Source organism: Tachypleus tridentatus, chromosome 9, assembly GCF_004210375.1.
Source record: "Tachypleus tridentatus isolate NWPU-2018 chromosome 9, ASM421037v1, whole genome shotgun sequence".
NCBI lineage: Eukaryota > Metazoa > Arthropoda > Merostomata > Xiphosura > Limulidae > Tachypleus > Tachypleus tridentatus.
In genome coordinates, this window is record NC_134833.1 from 103766299 (window position 1) to 103787246 (window position 20948).

Genomic DNA, 20948 nt, shown 5'->3' on the forward strand with positions numbered 1-20948 from the left:
TAACGAATAGTGGGATTGACCACAACATTATAACTCCTCCACGGATGAAAGGGCGTGCATGTCTGGTGCGACGGGGATGCGAACCCGCGACCCTCAGATTACGAGTCGGACGCCTTAACACGCTTGGCCATGCCGGGCCATTGTGACAGGTACCTGGTGGGTATGCACAAATATAGTTTTGGTTTTGCTTCATCACATAGGAACTCTGAGAAATAAACAGTTAACCGCAAACCTCAGATAACAAGTCGAGTGCTTTAACCACCTGGCCATGCTGGGCCCGTCGAATAAGCATAAAAGACAGTCTTGTACAAAATATTCCTGTTTTTGAACAACAAACTGTCAGTCATCATAGCTCTTTTTCGAACGTGTAGAATATATTAAACAAAATCGACTTATTTCTTCGTCGAGTTGGTGTTTTTAATAATAACAACAAAGTTACCTTGGAGACCCAGACAGATTTGGTTTGATTATGGTTGAGTATAAATGGTATGAAGACTTGAATTTTAACGTTGTAAGTCTGCAGACTTACCGCCAAACCACTGGTGATCCACAGTGAGTTACTTACTTGTAGTAGCGAGAGCTTCTAGCTTCAAATTTAAACACCTAAGACGGGTATGAAAGAGATGAAAATATGTTTAGACGAAAGAAACCATTCAAAGTATGAATAATTTAGTATCATTATCATAGGAGTTTCCACTGAACAATATTTTGCCGTTGTCTCCGACCCCAGTGGCTCAGCAGCAAGTATGATGTCTTTACAAGAGTTATGATACTCACAGTGAACAGAGCACAGGCTGTTACCTTATTGTGCATCTCTCTACTTAACAAACAATTAAACGTCTCCATCCCACCCCCTCGCACAACACGAACAAATGTTTTTAAATTAAAGCATGATATTCCATAGCACGTGACGTTTTACCATAAGACAGTGAAACAAGAGGAGATTCTTAAGATAATTTTTGATAATGTTTATTTGGTTCCAATACACCAAAATGTTTTGTCATTCTCAAAAAATCTATAACCCATTAACTCATGTTGAAAGTTGCCATTTTGAACATGATGACATGTAAAGTCTAAATGTTTTTCTTTCTTTATGAAGAAATCAAGGAAAACTGTTTACTCTAATATAACGTATTTAGAAACATTTTAATGTCGTTTTTCGCTTCAACTATTTGAACTATGGTATGACAAGTCAAATACTACAGCAGCACTGTGCAAAAGTGGTAGTTTCAATTTTATGACTGTGCTCCTGGGTCAGATCTAGGGATAGTCCAAGTTTATTTTCTACGACCATCAGAGAATGATAAATATCAAATCTTTGGTAGGCTGCTTAGTTAGAGTATTCATTAAAAAACTAAAATGGAAGGACGGCAACTGTCTCTTGAAGAAAAGTCGTCCTCTACACATGTGTTTATACAACAGGCAGTTGCAACCCTTTTGACTTAGTTTTATCAAGTATAAAACCCATGAATGCATACTTACTCGTGGAAGTACCACAGGACATGAAAGACTGGTGGTTGAAGCAAAAGGAGAATGGAAACTCTTGAAGGCGCTGTTGGAAGATATTCTGTAATTGGGTTTTCGTATCTGTTTCACGGTTCGTAGTTTCATACTTGAGCAGTCTTTCTGCTGCAAACTCTCGATTTGACTGCTTCTCTAAACATCCATTTACATCATGTCCATTCACTACTCGGAAACAACAATAAAGAAATGTAACTTATTGTTTACATTGTATCACATCCAACTGAAATTGAGAATTGAATTTCATGTACATGAAAATATTTGTTCGAAATTAAACATTGTTACACAATAGGCTACTTGTGCTCTGCCAATCACGGGTATCGAAATATGGTTTCTAGCGTTTTAAGTCCGCAGACATGTCGCTGTGCCACTGGGGAGCACATAAAACAGAAAAAATGCATATCTTAATTATCAGTCGGCACGTGCTATGCCAAAACAAGAGTTGGTAGGTTACAATTATTTCTTGATTAATTTTAAAACTAATTTATTAAAATATTTACATGTGGCAAGCTCGATGCTTGAATTACTGAAGTATGAAGAATATAAAATGTAAAATACACTCAGAAAACTAACACATATCCGTCCAGGTGCCGATAGATATCAGTAAAGAATATCTTGTCTTTGTGGGTAATATTGATATATAATGATAATATCGACATGAAATATTTTTATCGTCTGACTGTTATTAATACACAACGTTAATATTCTGACAGCAACTTATAAATGTTCTGTTTGCTTTGAATTTCGCGTAAAACAAACGATGGTTATCTGATTTAGCCATCTTTAATTTAGCAGTGAAAGACTAGAGGGAAAGCACCTAATTATCAGCACCCAACGCCAGCTCTTCTCCATGTCTCATGTTGAAAGCTGTCATTTTGGACATAATGACAGATTACATGTAAAATCCAGTAATGTTTTTTTTTCTTCTCTCGTGTAAAAAAACAAGTGAAACTGTTCACAATAACGTAACATATTTAGAAACATATTAATGTCCTTTTTGGTTTCTAATATCATGACTCAATGATTTTCTTTCCTTGTGTAAGAAATCAAGCTATAGTGAAGAATAGAAATGGAGTTAAAAATATTAGATAAGGAGATTAAGAATAAACGAAAATGGAAGGTCAACTGAGTTGAACGTTAATCTCGCTTGTATTCTCTTAATGATTTGCTTCCCAGTGGCACAGCAGTAAGTCTGCGAAATTACAACTCTAGACACCGGGTTTGGATACCCGTGGTGGGCAGAGCACAGATAGCCCATTTTTTAGATTTGTGCTTAACTATAAACAAACAAATTTCCATAATTTTCATGATGTTTTTGTCTCCATAGTGTGAGAATAGGCCTAACTACTAATCTAATCGAGAAAATTTTACAAGTCTCCGTACTGTTTTTGTGCGAAACTTTAGGTAAACTTGATTTACTTCCAACTTTAATCTCAAAAAACACACGTGTTGTTTTCTTCAACTATAAATTTTGACGTGTTTCATACATATTCGACTTTTACACGTATAAATACTAGTTGCCAAAAACCCTGGTCACGTGGCTGCCTCATTAAATGGAATTACATTTGTGTGTGTGTAATTTTTTTTTTAAATGTAATTAACAAGCCTTCTTTTACATGCCAAAAATATGAAGATATTTTCTGTTTGAAAAAAGATTCACTGGTGAGGGTTTGGTTTGTTTTGAATTTCACGCAAAGCTACACAAAGTCTATCTGCGCTAGCTGTCCCTAATTTAGTAGTGTAAAACTAGAGGAAAAACAGCTAGTCATCATCAGCCACCGGCTACTCTTTTACCAACGAATAGTGCGATTAACCGTCATTATAACGCTTCCACGGATAAAAGGGCGAGCATGTTTGATGTGACGGAAATTCGAATCCGCGACCCTCAGATTACGAGTCAAACGCTTTAACCCACGTGGCCATGCCGGGGCCCTGGTGAGGGTGAAAGAGATACTAAAAATAAGAAAAATAGAGTTGATGATACCAATGGGTTTGAATGAAAGTTACAAGAATATAATATTTTATTTACAACGTCGTTACTAAGAAATACCTCAAATAACTCTCTATGCATCTACAATAACTGAGGGCGTAGCGCCCTAGCCGCAAAAACGCAAACAATTTACTTATTCAATTATATTGTTGTTATTTTTAACTGAAAAAGTTCAAGTTCACCATTTAATTTTACCACAAGTATATCTATTAATTGTGGAACGTAAAGTTTTTTTGTTCGACAAAAGGTTCTCACGGCTACATATATTTAAGCCTCCAACAACGCCCTAGAGTAACAATATAAGAGAAGCATTATGTTTTCGGGTTTCTGTTTTTTCTATCCTACATTGCACATTTTGCACTACAATCTTATTTTTTTTAAACCTTTTGAACCGATGTAATGACCTGTAAATTTTTAAATGATCATTGAGCAGACACAACGAATTATAAATATCTAGTTGATTGGAAAAGCGTATCTACTTATAAATGTTTAGTTGATTGAACAAGCACGGCGAGTTGTAAATTAATATCTAGTTCGAACTAATAGGTTTAGCCGCATCAGACTGACTACATTTTGTAAACAAAATCGAAAGCACTTGTAACTTTGGTCTTTGGTTGAGTGAAATATTTTAAAGTATTAAATTTGGTGAAAATAATTCGAGATCTAGTTAACATAACAATAAATAAACGTGGTATTTCATTAGGCCTACAAGTAACAAGAGTGATTAAGTAAAAGCAGCTTATGATATGTAACGTCAAAATAAACTTACTTGTACAATTTCATGATTGATCAATTAGTTAACTGAATATATGAACTATCTACTACGGATTCAAATACTTGACTAAATCTTTACTTAATTACTAACAACAAAAGTAACCCAATACTCATTTACTATTCACCATTAATTCACTTAAAGCAAGACACTGACTTAATGACTCACTTATTCTCATATCTATAATATTTTCTTGTCTTTGAAAGTCTTCCTACTTACTAAATTTTCGTGACGTCAAATGTAGAACTTTTAGGCCAACTTTTACAACTTACCTGATCTTAACATTTTACACACACTAATTAACATTGTAAATACAGCTTACAACAATAATGTTTAGGAATGGACTATAACTGCAATAGTCACAATGAATATGTGCAGCATTCATGTTATATTAGAGGTATAACTGTAAAGGAAAAATATACTTGGAAAACCCATACAGAACTTGGTGGTTACCGAAGAAAACAAATAAAATGCGACGAAATTACTCTTGACGAATCACACAAATTTAAAAAATTTGTGAACCCCTCACTCCATCCAAATTAAGTGAAGGTCATATCTGTAATTAGTGTGCAAAATTGCAAGTGCAGATGAGGGAAAGTCGCATCATATAGCCTGTTTTCGCCTACTTAAGCAACAACGTCAACAAACCCATGAAAATACTCTTGACTTTTCGTTCTAAGATTTGACAACTTAATATAAATCGATGAACGAATTATAGTGTTTAAAATAGTTCTACATTTTCACGGGTTGTTATGCTTTACTATACATATTAACGCCTCACAAGAGTACGCTGCCATTCAGCTTATAAATACTTGATTAGAGACATGTATTTAATGATTTCATTCACACTCAGTTTTTGCTTTCTTAGTAATTGGCGATTCAGTTACGAGTTTCTGTACACTACAGTCCATGACTCAAACGTAAGTCGTTCAATAAAGCCTAAAAACGTGGAGTTTCACGGAAAACATGTATTTCATGAGTTCTACGGCCGTTCTCAAGGTTGTCTGGAAACCTACTATCTTGTAGTAAAAGTGGAAGTCGAAATTAGTGGCCGGACGTTAAATTTGTTTTAGCACTGGGGATGGCAGTGGGGTAGGGGTAACGAGTGACAGGTTCACTCATTGTGGAGTTCGTGCCACATAATCTTGTGATAACTGTTAACAATTAATTTTATATATTTAAACTACAGTTGGCGATGAGTGGTGATCACTAGCCTTCTTCCTTGTCTGTCATCGCTAAATTAGGGACAGTTAAGTGTAGATATCTCACGTGTAGCTTTGCGTGAAATTCGAAACAAACCAACTTCACAAAGAAATTCTAGTTACCTCCAAGTTAAAGGTTAAAGATCACCTTGCAGTGCTACACAGCATTCTGTTGGAAGTAAAAAGAATGTGACCTTTTCACCCAAAGTTTGCTAAAACACAAAACGTTCACAGGACTATGTCAGATTATGTGCATATAAGGAAAAAAAAGTGAATTCATGTACACGCAAAAAAATATCTCTCCATTAATTTTCTGACCAAATGTCTAAAAACAGATTATCCGTATAAACGAAAACTGAAAAAATATAAATAGATAAAGTATTTTTTTGCAAAAGAAAGAAAAATATACTAAATTCCTTCCCCGTGTTAATAAAACAATGATTTCCTCTTATCAGTATGACAACAAATGCAATAAATCCATCTCATTCTATGAAAAAATTATCGACAGACATAATTAAAGGCATAAAACTGTTTGTATAATATTTAGAAATTTTCGACGCTGTTAAAAATCAAAACAATGTAACGGTAGAGAAATAAATGCTGTATGTAATTCTTACCAAACATACTCGTCTTGTTAGCACAGGACCATCATACAAATGTTTACTACAATGCACATACTTTATATATTTTCAGGTTTGAAAATAACGATAGCCTTGCAACATAATCTTGCTACAAACCTGTCAACTTGCACTCGGAAGATTATTTTATTTCTGTAATTATGCACAAAACTACCCAAAGCGCTATCTATGCTCTGATTACTATGGGTATCGAAACTCGGTTTCTAGCAGTATAAGTCCTCAGATATGCAGCTGTGTCACTAGGGGACGCACTCAGAAACCTCGGTCAAAAAAAAAAGTAACAACTAAAATTATTTATGTACAAATAAAAAACGAAAATAAAAATAAGTGATTGAATCAGATCCAAATCTCAGGAAAAAGTATTTCTAAAAAAAAAATCATATTGGGCCAAGGTCTAACAAATCTGTCAGTGGGTATACCCTGAATCCTTGAAACCTGCTTACACCAGGCGGCACCACTTACACAACAGTTCTCATACTATCTTTATAAAAGCCAAAACACCAGCGCAATGAATACTGGCAAAAAAGAGATGAAATTCCGCATCCCGCTTTCGTGGGCGATCGAGAAGGCTTAGCATGCTCAAAGTTGGAGATACAACGGATCACTCTTCAAGTCCGGCTGTGTAACAGTACAATACTAAAAGCCATAACTTTCAAATTTACGATTAACGTCTTATGGACCTAATTACAAGATTAATCGTAAACACAAGCTTTGAAATAGCTTTCACTAGTTTCATACATTAATATTTCAAATATAGTTCGTTAAACAAAATAAACAGCTTAAAGTTCTATATTTACTTCTATTTTAAACAAAATTGCCAAGAAAGTACTAAAATCATGTTAAGTAAAGTTTAGTTGAGATTCTCAACACGAGTCATGCATTCAAGGACTTTAAATATCAAGTAAATTAAAAAAGCATTAAACTGACATAATATACTATTCCAAGCTATATATATTTAATATTTTAATTTAATGTTTGCTGGTTACAGGAAACTAATCATGATAATGGTGTACTATATTTTGGCTATTTCATGACAATTAAGAATACAAGTTTCATTCAGAATGAAGAAATGAGTACGATATAAATAAGAGAGCCAATAATACAGTTACTGAGAAGTCAGTAAGTAATCAATGACTGAGTTAGTCAAGTTGTTGTTGTTTTGAATTAAACACAAAGCTACTCAAGGGGCTATCTGTGCTCTGCTCACCAAAGGTATCAAAACACGGTTTTTAGCGTTGTAAGTCCGCAGACATACCGCTGAGCCACTGGGGGGCGAGCTAGTTAAGTGCTAGCTAGACAGTGAAAATCATTGGTTCTGTGATTCAGTTACAGTTAGATAGTGAGGGTTGGTATGTTTGTAATCTAAATTCTATAAATTTCATATCTATGAATTAGGCGTACGTTACTTGTGGGAACTTTTGTTAAACGTTATTTAAATCGATGTATTTGAAGCTAGGACTAAAAGTAAACTAAGCCCGTGTTAAACGCAATTCAGTTATTTGAAAAATAAATGATAGGGCAATTTACATTAATTTCAGAAGTGAGATTATTTTGGTGACACAATGTAAAACTTCGGTTAAACTTCAAGATGACAAACCAATCACGAAGTAAGATTTAAAGTTTCCTATAGATGATGAAACAATATTTAAAAAAAGATAAAGAGTTAGACATGATAATTTAAAAGGAGAGTTAAAAGAAAGAGTTGTAATATTTAAAGAAGAATAAAAAGAATAATAAATATAATTGAAAGTCCAAAAGGCATTAACAGAAAGAAGGCTACAATGACTAAATATAATAGTTGCAAAATTATTTAGCAAACGTAAAGATCAAACCAGCCATATCTCTTTAGGTATCTACCAAAAATTCCTACCTAAAACACCATTAACATATGGAATAAAAGGACCTATTTGGTCTATACCTTTTCCAACATTGTAGTACCATATGCAACTACAGGACGACTCAAGTTACATCACCACCAAATTCAGTTCCAGGATTTAGTTGACCAGTTCAACAACATTTTTTAATCGAGACCCCAAAATAATGAAAAGGTACCATTGGATGCTTGACAAGTTCAGTTGGAAAAATTCCAGATGGACTATCCCGAAAAACGTGTTAATGAAAAATGTAAGTCTGTGAAACGAGAGAAGCACAAGATAATAAAGATGACCAAAACAAAGAGTATCGTCCTAAGTGATGGTGCATTACTGTGGTATAACACTCAACTTAAGGAGGGGCCGACAAAAGACACCAGTTGGAAAACAATTATTCATTGGCTTTGGGACTGTGCAGAAAAATTCTCACGGCAAACATTCACTGCATACAGACCAAAGAAGAAGCTGTGGTGGGTACAGTAGGCTTCATTACGTTTAAAGGAGAGCTAGGTATGGCAAAAATGGGAAGGTACTAGTGAAGTAAAACCACGAAACGACAACATTTAGGACTTCCTCAGTCTCTACATTCTAAAGACCTTTGCTAGTTTCACAACCTTACAGTGGTTGTACGTTTAAGTGTTAAAGAGAACTGGAAAAAGCAAGAGCATGCTTCTACCAAATTGGATTCCATGAATCGGTCGAGAATTGCTATAACGCCAAATAAAAGTGGCGTGTAATGTCACTGATAGAAGAAGTACATTTATTGATGGCCCGTATTCAGTAACCTAAATGTCACACCGTCCCAATATCCCTTTAAAGCCAGTGAAATAAATACTGTGCGAGACGCAGATACCTTTGAGAGCTGACAATAAATCATGAACTAATTTGCAATTCGTGGTACTGTTATCTGAACTATAGCACAAGTAAGGGAATCCAGGTCGCTGCAACATGTTAACACAATTCCTCAATTTGTTTGAACTCAAAAAATAATTATTTTTGGCAGATGACGGGCTCTTAAGTTACACTCTCAGTTAAAGAGAACAAGGAAGTTATATATAACTAATTCAATGGAAGCAATAACGTTACATTAGAAAAGAAAAATATCAAGTATATTATACTTTACTGTTTTTTTCTACAATGAACACTTTTGTTCTGTTGTTTTATGAAAAGTGAGGAACACGTAGGTTAGTGCTTAAAATTGCAAAAAAAATGTTCAGGAAACAATAAGAGTGATAAAAAGTGTATGTTAGGCACGTTACTTATTATAATTTATCCCAGACGACTTATTACGGTTTAAAATAGCCAGAAATTTTAATTTTAGAAATTAATTATTTTGGTTTGTTATGAATTTCGCGCAAAGCTACACGAGGGCTATCTGTGATTGCCATCCCTAATTTAGCAGTGTGAAACTAGAGGGAAGGTAGCTAGTCATTACCACCCAACGCCAACTCTTGGGCTACTCTTTTACCAACAAATAATGGGAGTGACTGTCACATTACAACACCCCCACAACTAAAAGGGCAAACATGTTTGGTGAGACGGGGATTCGAACCCAAGATTACGCGTCGAGCGCCTTAAACACCTGGCCATGACGGGCAAAGTTAATTGAATGTCGATATGTATGTAATTTATAACAACAGACAACAAGACTGATACACAAGATTTTCTTTTTTAACACAATTATATTTTTGACATACATAAAACAATACAGTTAATAATAACAGTTATTAAAATAGTCATGATCTATATACAAAAGTTTTACAAACTGACAAACAATATTATGTCTTCTATTTGGCCGGAAGCTCAATAATTTATCGACGGCTTACTATGAGCGACTGCCGATTTCGAGTTGATATAGGTAGAGTTCGCTTAATAGCTAGCTTGCTAGCTGTCTTTTCTTGGCTGACTCACGCAGTTTGTAAGCTGACTTTTCTCCGACGAAAGTTTCTAATTTTATCGTAAAAATACTAATGTCCAAAGTTAATTCATTGAAGTTAAACAATTTGTAATATTTAAAATCTATAAATGTTTCTGGTCAAGTATTTGTAGTTTCTCGACAAATAAACGTTAATTACAACTATAGCTTTCTAGGTTTATAGTATATTTACTGTAACAAGCCAGCAATATATATTGTCTCGCTGCACGTCGGTTTATTTAACAGTGTAAGTTACATGCATTTCTAAATATTTATTTAAACGTTACTGATATTAAAATAAATATATATTAGTAAATCCGTTTCACGCGACACTTAGTTTGTTTATAAAATACAAATTAGGTACTCATCCGATGGAGTGGGTATAAAATAACAAAATCCCCTCCTCCAAAGAAACAATATGTAGATTTTTAAAAACCAACTGTCTTTGTGTGTTTCGTCGTTTGTCAAAGAAGAATTTGAATGGTAAAAAAAAATGATGATTTTTTTGGAATATCTCTGAAGTAACGGCAAATGTCCATGAAATCTGTCTGAAGTGTTACTCATACCAAAACTTTCCGGTGGGACAGCGGTAAGTCTATGGACTTGTGATGCCGAAATCCGGGATTCGATTCCCCGTGATGGACAGGAGACGGCTCAATATGGCTTTACTATACAATAAATGCACACGCAGTGATATACAAAAAAAGACTTTTCACAGAATTATACGTTTAGGAAAAAAAAATTGAAATGAAACTATTTTTACAGGTTGCACGAACATTTCGTTCAGTTTAGCAAACCCTAAGAAAATAAAACCACATTTAATCATTGCTCAAGGAAATGGGGTGTGTGTGTTTTTTTCTTATAGCAAAGCAACATCGGGCAATCTGCTGAGCCCCCCCAAAGGGAATCGAACCCCTGACTTTTGCGTTGTAAATCCGTAGACTCACCGCTGTACTAGCGGGGAACTCTCAAGGAAATGGAGAGAGGGCTTGTAGAAAAGAATGAATATTATGGTTTGAATAGTCACAAATATTTGTTTCTGTTGCACACTATTCAAATAAATAAATTCAATAATAATAAATAAGTTATTCAAATCTTGACTATCCTGACTAGCACAGCCAGGAGCGAGTTGTTTTGAGAATAGTAAGAGCTCCCACCTTATGAATCTATTGATGTCTCTTTGGTGAATTTTTCTTGCCTCTTTGCAGTAAACTGACATCATTGTATGCTGTACCTTAGAAAAGGTCTTTCGTAAATTAACTGGTGCAGTTTTCACTATTATACCGATAACTATTAATATTAACAGGTACCGTTTACATCCACACTGAGCCAATGGCTGTTGTGTTTCGTACTTTCAGGTGTCTCATTGATGGCCATATGCTTCAGTTAAAATCTTCAGAGCTCCAGAGGCTCTACTCCGAACATCTTTGGGGCAGAATCCTCAATCCCCTATCAGATGCCTCATCCAGCTTCATCCTAAATCCGTGAGTGGGCATATCACCCCTCAATATTTTTCTTGTGTTTGTACCCATATATATGGTATATATATATATACCATAAATAGTTCACCATATTTTTTTTTTTTCACACGAGGCACAAATAGCAATAAAATCACGCCACTTCTATGATGATTGAGTACCAGATTTTGTTTTAGTGTTTGTCTAAATGTGTGTATTTTGATGTAAAAACGTGTATTAAGTTATTCGTATCTCGTTACTGACAGAGTCGCACATCTTTACATTTTGGCGCCGTGGATACATCATTATACGACTGGCGCTGATATTCCATAAATTCCTGTTTCAAGAGTAGTGCATTCAGCTGTCTTTCATATTTATACAAAGAAATTATAACAAAGAGTTTTATTTCGGTCAGCTCTTCCAAAAATTACGTTAGATATATCTTAAGCTGAAATATTTAAATGACATATGCTGAGGTCAAATGATTTAAATTTGGTCATCCATCAACACAATAAAAAATAGATTTAATAACACAAACATACACTCATACATGCGTTATTTCATATTATAAGACCACCATTTTAACTGCATTCGGTGTATAAACGTTTTTGTTAATCTTTAAAATAATTTAAACTAAGTACTGAAGGGTCATCGCACTTGCTGCTCTTACACAAACTAAACGTACTGAGACTGTTGTTTTGTGTAACAATTCTCACTATTTATATATTAGGCGAACTGCCAATTTAGAAAGAAAATTTATTTGGAAACTAAATAGTCAGGGCCGTATTTAGGTACGTGGCCAGGCATGGCCAGATGGTTAGGGCGTTCGACTGGTAACCTGAGGGTCGTGAGTTAGAATCCACGTCACACCAAACATCTTCGCTCTTTCAGCCGTGAGGGCATTATAAAGGTACGATCAATCCCAATATTCGTTGGTAAAATAGTAGTCTAAGAGTTAGCGGTGTGTGGTGATGATTAGCTGCTTTCCTCTAATCCTACGCTGCTACATTAGGGATGGCTAGCGCAAATAGCCCTTGTGTGGCTTTACGCGAAAATTCAAAACAAACAATTTAGGAACGTTCACGTTCGCCTATGAGTAACATTTGATATTTAAAATTTCAATTTTTGAAATACAAAATTTAAATTTGATTGTTTTCTCCAAAACACATTTTATAAATCAAATGTGAGTCATTAAAATGTAAATAATATATACTCCCTGTATGGTTATTCTGTATGGATTACATACGCAAATAAAGTTACCAGAATGTGTTATTTCACGTTCAAGTTTGGTAAGGAGAACCTCTTAGCGTGTGTATCTAGAATTTGCGCCACCTACGAGGTCTGTTCAAAAAATACGCGAACTGACGTCATAAAACAAAATGTACTTTATTTAGAAGTTACAGGTCTGGGACCCCTTCAAAGTACTCTCCTCCCCAACGCACACACTTATCCCAACGGTGTTTCAACTTGTTGAAACAGTCCTGGTACGCTTCTTTTGTAATGTTCTCCAGCTCCTTCGTCGCATTTGCCTTAATCTCGGGAATCGTCTCAAATCTTCTTTCTTTCAAGGATCTTTTGAGTTTTGGGAACAAGAAAAAATCGCAAGGAGCAAGGTCAGGTGAGTAGGGGGTTGGGGAAGAACAGTAATCGAGTGTTTGACCAAAAACTCACGAGTTCTGAGGGCTGAATGGGCTGGAGCGTTGTCGTGATGGAAAAACCAGTCGCCAATCCTCCACATTTCTGGCCTTTTGCGACGGATGGCGTCCTTCAGACGTTTCAGAACTTCAATGTAGTAAGTCTGGTTCACTGTGGAGCCTTCGGGGAGGTACTCGTGGTGAACAACTGTCAGCATCACCTTGACCTTGGATCGAAGTTGGCGAGCTATTTTGGGTCTGGGGGATGTTTCACCCATTCACTGGGACGATTGGATCTTCGTTTCAATGTCATAACCATAAACCCATGATTCATCACCTGTTATGATCCTTGACAAGAAGTTTTCATCTTCTTCTGAACGATCAAGCAGTTCCTGACAAATTTCGCAGCAACGCGGTGCATCTTCAATTTTTCTGTCAAAATCTCGTAACAAGATCCAACTGATATTCCACACTCTTCAGCAAGCTCCCTGACAGTCAGACGTCGATTTGCCCGCACCAGGGTGTTGATTTTGTCGACGTGTGGGTCGTCAGTTGACGTGGAAGAACGTCCAGGACGCTCATCATTTTCAATGGACTGTCGACCAATCTTAAAACGTTTATGCCACTTGAAACATGCCGTACGCTTCATAGCAACATCACCGTAAGCCGTGTTAAGCATAGCAAACGTTTCAGTCGCAGATTTTCCAAGTTTAACACAAAATTTCACAGCAAGTCGTTGCTCCTTCAGGTCATTCATTCTGAAATCCGCCAAACGAAAAAATCGCACTTCACTTAAAACCACGTAGCTAATACACAAATGAAGATATCTGCAATCGGGAAATGACGTCGTAATCAGCTAATCTGTGCGAACCTAGCGACATTAAGCGGATTCCCCTGGAACCAACTGGAGCCGCGCAATTCAAACAGTCCGCGTATTTTTTGAACAGACCTCGTACATTACTTATAGTAATATGATTTTCAAAAATATCTAGTAATTTGATATACGTGGTAATGCTGTAAAATTTTCCACTTAGTAATGAAAAAAAATTCTACAGTGAAAAGCAAGCAAGTAGTGGTGAATACCTGACTCGGAATTTATTGATCTTTTTACTTCAATTAACAAGCACGTGGTGAGAAACGCCATGACTCCTTGCCATCCGATCGATGTAACAGGAAAAGACCTGAGTCTTAAACCGGAAGTTGTACAGAGACAAAAAATAAAATAAATGAAGCCTTAAGATTTAAAATGTTCTTAACCTTGACCAATCGTAAGTATGGTTAATATTTAAGAGAGAGTTGTGTACGAGCGTTCAAGAAAACTGCTGAGTAACAGCTACCAAGTGGAACATTATTTGTTGCTATTATGACACTGCTGCCACATGCCCCTGGCGTCATAAGTTTCGTGACATTGAAAGCATAGTTATGAGGACTTAATAACGGCAGAGAATATAACGCATGTAAAAGTCTGTTCATATAAATACAGTACATATATATAATGCTATTTTTGTCTTTATGCTGCTTAGTTGCATTTCAATAACAACAGAATCAAGAAAACCAACAGTCAACAAACCGGGATTCACTCATCAGCTTTATTTTCTTCTTTTGTACAAGTTACATTCGCAGAAATACTGATCTGTCAGACGATTACGTCACTGCCAGGTGGTTAGGACGCTTGACTCGCAATCTCAGGGTTGCGAGTTCGAATCCTCGTCCCAACAAACATGCTCGCCCTTTCAACTGTAAGTTTTTATAAAATGATGGTCAACACCACTATTCATTGGTAAAAGAGTAGCCCAAAAGATGGAGGTGGGAGGTAATGACTAGCTACGTTCCTTCTGGTCTTTAATTGCTAAATTAGGGACGGCTAACGCGAATAGCCCTTGAGTAGCTTTGCGTGAAAATCAAATGAACGCATAGAAAAAGAGTGTGGTAACGTTAGAAAATGCCATAAAGTTCTCTTTTTTTGGGGGGGGGGTTGGGGTGGAGTATTTATGAATAACGCCGTCAAAGGATAAATATTCAATTCCAGGGTTTAAATGATTGGACGATTATAATTTTCTTACGGCGTTTCTCACATTCAATCATGTAAGGTATATTTAAGTCTACACTGTTATTACTATTTAACGTATATATATGCATCCATACTGTACTCATAGGGTAGATGTATACATACTTTATGAATTTCAGAATGGATAATGTAGAGTTTCCTCCCATCCCAAACGATCTCTTGTTTCTGATCTTTTTTTCCATCCTGACATATCTTCTATATAACATGAAACTGCAGTCAGATTTGTGTTATACTTTTAGCCCTTAATTTCTAGAAGCTTCTCAAAAAATGTGTGTGGACTTAGACAATTTTCTCATTTATGGTAAAGCCAATGTGTGAATTATGTGTAGTAACTGCATAGGTGAATCTAAGTTTATCGTGCCAGAATAGCTATTTCACTTAAGAAACTACTCGTTATGCAATCGAGCTTCTCAAAGCTTAAATCCCGCTTTCTGCTAATTACACCCAAACGTACAACCCTTTGACCAAACCCAAGACTACTAACAATTCTGTAACTCTAAGGAAGTAGGGAAACAGATCGGAATAACTGTGGTCAAAAGAAGTGAGAACGATGAAAACAGTGTGACCTTGAAACACTGAGCCGTTGAGAGTCTTACTGAAAGTATTTTCCTTTTCTAAGACCCCTAATGGCACATTAACGCGTCTGTAGACTTACAACGCTGAAATTCAGGTTTCAATACCCACGATAGGCAGAACAGAGAAACTCTATTGTGTTGATTTGTGCTTAACTTTAAACAAAATAAAATTATTTTCTGAATTTAGGCTTACGTTGAGCATATATAGCGGTCGAAACTAGTCTGGGAACATTTTCTGTTTGACAATATTTTAAACATTCGCTTTTAACATTTACTTATTATTTGATAAGACTAACTTATGGCAGCTTGTGATTGTACATACTTTTTATATTATGATTAATGTAGTTCCTCAAATAAAAAGTGAGTTAAAACAACATTGAAATGTGTTACAGATATTTAAATAAATATAACAACATAAAGTTTCGTGGAAGTGTCTTTCGACGTAACAGTCCCAGTTGCAGGGTTTTTTCTGTTATTTTAAGAAAATTATTGCTACATCTTTGATAAAATTATAATGTAAGTCTTACCTAATTAACGATTATTAGCCATATTTTATAAATTTTTGAGTTTTTGTTATGTCACAGAGAACTCTACACATAAACACTGAGATGCACTATATTTACCACACGACACGTAGAATTCTACTTATGAACAAAAAGAAGCACAATATTTACCGCTATACACAAATACATTATACACAAACAATGTAGATCTTTTCTTTGCATTTCATCTTATTACATATTAACAAAATGTTAAGGTCTACTTAAACACACATCTCTGGTTCTGTTTTTTAAACGAAAGAGTCCAACATTCCGATAAATACATTGATCAATGAGTAGCCGCCACCGGTCATTCACAGAACTCTATATTTTATTGACACTTGTTTTTGTTTTTCAGTAAAAGAAAAAAAAAAAGAAAAGAAAAGAGAGGGTAATATTTTATTGTTATTAGAAACAATATAAATAATATTCAATTGATGTCATATCTTTAAAATATTTTGAAACTTTCTTAACGAACGGTACTGAAAGCATAGTGAGCTCTGACTTCGACGAAAATATTTTTAGTTTATAAGACGAACAAAACACTAAATGTCAAAAAGTTCTTTTAAATGCCATTTTGAAGGTTCCAACATATTTATTATTGTGGAAGACTTTTTAAGTCTCGACCAACAGCCAAGGTCGACATCATATACTTCATGAAGATTTATTTATATAAAATGTACACACAAACAAATAACTTGCTTCCTGTTCCGTTCATTGAAGAGGAAATAATTAATTTTTTCTAAAATCCATGAGGCTAGTATCATTTTATCTGTGTGTTTTTATAACTAAGCCACATCGGGCTATCTGCTGAGTCCCCCGAGGGGAATCGAACCCCTGATTTTAACGTTGTAAATCCGTATACTTACCGCTGTATCATCGGGGGGGAATTGATATGAGAAATATTAAAAGTAAAGTATAGAACACAGAAATTAGTTCTTTATGTGAACTACACCGAAGTAAATTATTGAGTAGATTTCCTACTAGTCGGTGAACTGTTCATGAGCTGAGAAAGTATATCAAAATTTTCAAAGCGCCTTCAAGTTATTCATTTTGATCAAGATACATGACCAATTTTTTTTTTTTTTTTCGTTTTTCTACTCCATGCACGATTTATCCTGAGATATACTTGGTTGTTGATAGGGCGTTGTTCCTTCCGTTTGAAGGCAACATAGCGTTGAAGTAGCCAAGTGTAGTTAAAACTGCACAAACTTGTGGGTAATCTTACTGTACTTTGATTCATGTATGATGCACGGAGCATACAACAAACAAACTAAATGTCAATTTTATTATGAGAAAACATTTCTGTGTATTAAGAAACAATTACTTACAAAAACTGTACAATATTTCTTACTATTGGGGCTATTAAAATAGTAACTAGTTAAAAAGGGGGTATTTGGGAACGTTGTTAGCTCACAATATTTCTCTGCAGCTTGCCCCTGCCGAGGGTCTTTCTTGCATTATAAGTTTTATCCCAGTAAAAATCTGTTTTGTCATAGAGCTTATAAATTAATAAATAAGACCAAAGAATTAGTAGAAGAAAAGCTTTTCTCTGTCTATACCTTATAGAAATATTATTAAAATACACAGACAGAATATGATATTTACTACGTATTACCCCAGACTTGAAGACTTATGCCATTCTGGGGTTATGTAGGTTTCTAGGAAAAGAAACACCAACTAACAAATCCATTTTCGGATTTATAAGTACGTATACTAAGTCTAAAGCCAACTTATGAAGCTAATTGTTCTTTAAGATATAACTAGTAAAACGTTTCGTACAGTATATAATATTGCACATTATGGAAACTTAGACGTACAAAATGAAGTTTTATCTGTTTGTGATCATAACTGTCACTTCTAGAAAATAAGTAACAATGATTACAAACATCCAGTCAGAATTCATTAAAATAAGGAGGCATTTATTGTCATTTTACTGTTTTATATTGGTTGGAAGAACGAAGCTGAACAAATAACAGAAACTCGTACAACAGCTACAATTGAAATCTTAAAATATTCGCCAGCTGTGGAAGAATCCTATAGTTTAAGAGAAAGCTCAAAGTAGGTACAGTGTTGAATGAATCAATTTATTTTTAGGACGTCCTATAAACACATAACAATCCCTTAACGTAGTTTTGCTATCGTTACTATTATATTAAAATATATGAGCACCTTACTAGCTTGATCAGACAGGGCGGATTGGTCCACCCCACCGAGATACCGGGTAATTTCCCTGTTGGTCGGTGTAGTTGACGCTTTTTTAAATTTTCGTTGTTTAGCCGTTATGTAGCATGTAATATTTATTACCTTGGTTGGTCCTTTAATGCCAAAGCGCTCCTGTAATAAGGAATTTTAAAACGAGAGAAAACGTTAAGTCTATCATATAACATTTTGGAATAATAACACAAGCTATACATAAACCAGCACTTGTGAGATGCTAATACATAAAGAAATCCTCTCTTTAAGTTTAAAAAGGAAAAAAAACAAACACAAAATTTATACTTACGATATCGCTTCATAAGAGATTTTTTAAAGGTTCCGTAATGTCTAGGTTTCGACAAGTCCGTTGGTTGTTTAAGCATTGTGTTAATTTCTAAACTGAATGAACGGTATCTTGAAGAACTGTATATTTAGTTTACAACATAACTTCTTTTTTTCCTTCTTGAAAGACTAGAAAAAAATCTAACTCCTGCTTCTTCGTTGTTTCGTACATATTGAATAAGGCTGGAAACTGCGAGATACTGTACATTTAGTTTGTTTTGTTTTTTTTTAATTAAAAATCCCTTGTTCTTTTACCAAAGTTTCTTGTACGTTCGAGTTAGAGGAACCAGTTAGCGAACAGTGCATGCTCTATAAACGGTGCTGGATTTTCCTAAATTAGAGCACAAGTGAAAGTGCTAACCTGTATAGCGATGGGTGGAGAGTAACGTTACCGGGTCACTAGGCGAGCAGTTAAACCAACACACGTCACGTGAAACGAGCAACACAGAAACATCTGACGCTTCTTGACGTTGCAAACCAAACACCGAACGTAATCGTCCTCGTCAAACTTCCTTTTCACTCTCATCAACTGAATGCGGCCTCTGTTGACGTGAATACAAAAGTCTTTCTTGCTCTGAGAAGCATTCTACAGCAGTGCACAAATTAAATTGATGCAAACTGGGAGGCTCACATCGTCATCTGATTAGTTCAGTTTGATCACGTGGGTTTCTTCGGGCGATTTAGGACAATTTGCCGAATTCAGAGACATTAAAATCGCATGTTTTAATGGTGTTATAGGCGAAAAAAATAAAGGCTCTAATTACATCATTTGTATGATATTGTGAAACAAATACCACTAATGAATTGAAAACTGTTATCCACTTATTTCACAAATAGAATAACACAAACTGTAATAACAACAGATTTAAAGTTTTTACAGTTTCAAGTGTCGCAAACCATCAGCATAAGTACCTGCAAACCTGAGTCGTGTCTGATATGGTATCTGTTGCAAAGTTATGTTATAGTATTCCACATGAGTTTGGATTTTAGGATCCTCAAAGTGTATTCACTTGACTGAACATTCCAATATAACACATAACAAGTTTTTTCGTTACGAATCAAGCTTTTAGGATAATTTTTGGAAATAAAACATCATGGAGACCTATGCGTTTAAGCAAAATGGCGCATATAAGAACAATTACGCATGTTCATGAAACATAAAGCGACATCAAGTCCTATCGACGCCAGTGATGTTGTAACATATCCGTAAAATGTCTGAGTTCGGGTCAACAATATGAACATTATTAAGGATAATTAGTATGCACCTCTAAGAATTCATAGCAAACTTCTGAATTTATACTTACTATAGTATTCCTGGTTTAGAAGAATAATGACTAATGACAAACAAGTAAAATATCAAACAAAACAAACACATCCCTTTGAACAAGAAGTTCGAATATTTGATGGGATGATACATTAATGTGAGGAAAAGTGTAGAAAAGAACAGGAAAATGAGTCTGATGAACGCGACTAATGTACTATTTGTTTTACGTTGTACAATTACTTTACACGTCTTTGGGTTTAAGCGATAGAATCAGAATAACATAAATAAAACTAATTTGTAATTAGAATATGATCAACATATGAAATAACCTACATGAAAACATGCCCTTTCCTTTCAGAGCAGAAACCGAAACATTATAACTACACGACGCGTGCTAACACTAAGTGTCGTAAAAGCTTTCACATTTCATATTCTCTCTCTCTGTAACTAATCAATCAGAAATCGGATTACAAATCCGGAAGCACCTCTTCCCCAAGTGAGAGTGGCAGAGAAAGCTTCTATACACAAGGTCAAGCAGGACACAATGCAAGTATTCCATGAAACAGTTAATAAGTTTCTTGACCGGTCAAACGACAAAACGTAACACCCCCGGCTGAATTTTACACAGCCAGATTTAGTATAGTTTCCAAGTATAACTTAGAAGAGACAGTTTTGTGGATAAGAAATGTGTATCGCAGGGGAAAATGATATGTAATATGTGCATAAAACAGCATGAACCCGAATTTAATTGCACCTTAAAGTATTATTCAATATCGCGTATTTACAACGCCTACCCGCATGATAACAACTTTATCTTATATTCTGTGACTAACCTCTAAACATGTTGTTTTGTATATCTACTGCTAAAAGTAATTTTGTTGAAAAAAAGGGTTTTATGCAGTTTCCTTTAATTAATTGTTTATACATTTATAGTAAAGTTCAAGAATTTAGTTATTTTGTA

The 20948-nt window shown here is 35.1% G+C and overlaps 1 protein-coding gene across 4 annotated transcripts in view; it reads right to left on the minus strand.

Moving 5' to 3' along the window:
* The window catches only part of LOC143225944 (uncharacterized), a 151460-nt gene that overhangs the window by 16290 nt on the left and 114222 nt on the right, over positions 1 to 20948 (minus strand). For 3 of the 4 annotated variants that reach the window (XM_076456198.1, XM_076456197.1, XM_076456196.1), the window contains exon 4: positions 1483 to 1686. The exons of the other annotated variant lie outside the window; for it this stretch is intronic. In XM_076456198.1, the coding sequence (XP_076312313.1) occupies positions 1483 to 1686 (204 nt within the window). The remainder of the gene's footprint in view (positions 1 to 1482; positions 1687 to 20948) is intronic. 4 annotated transcript variants of the gene reach the window in all.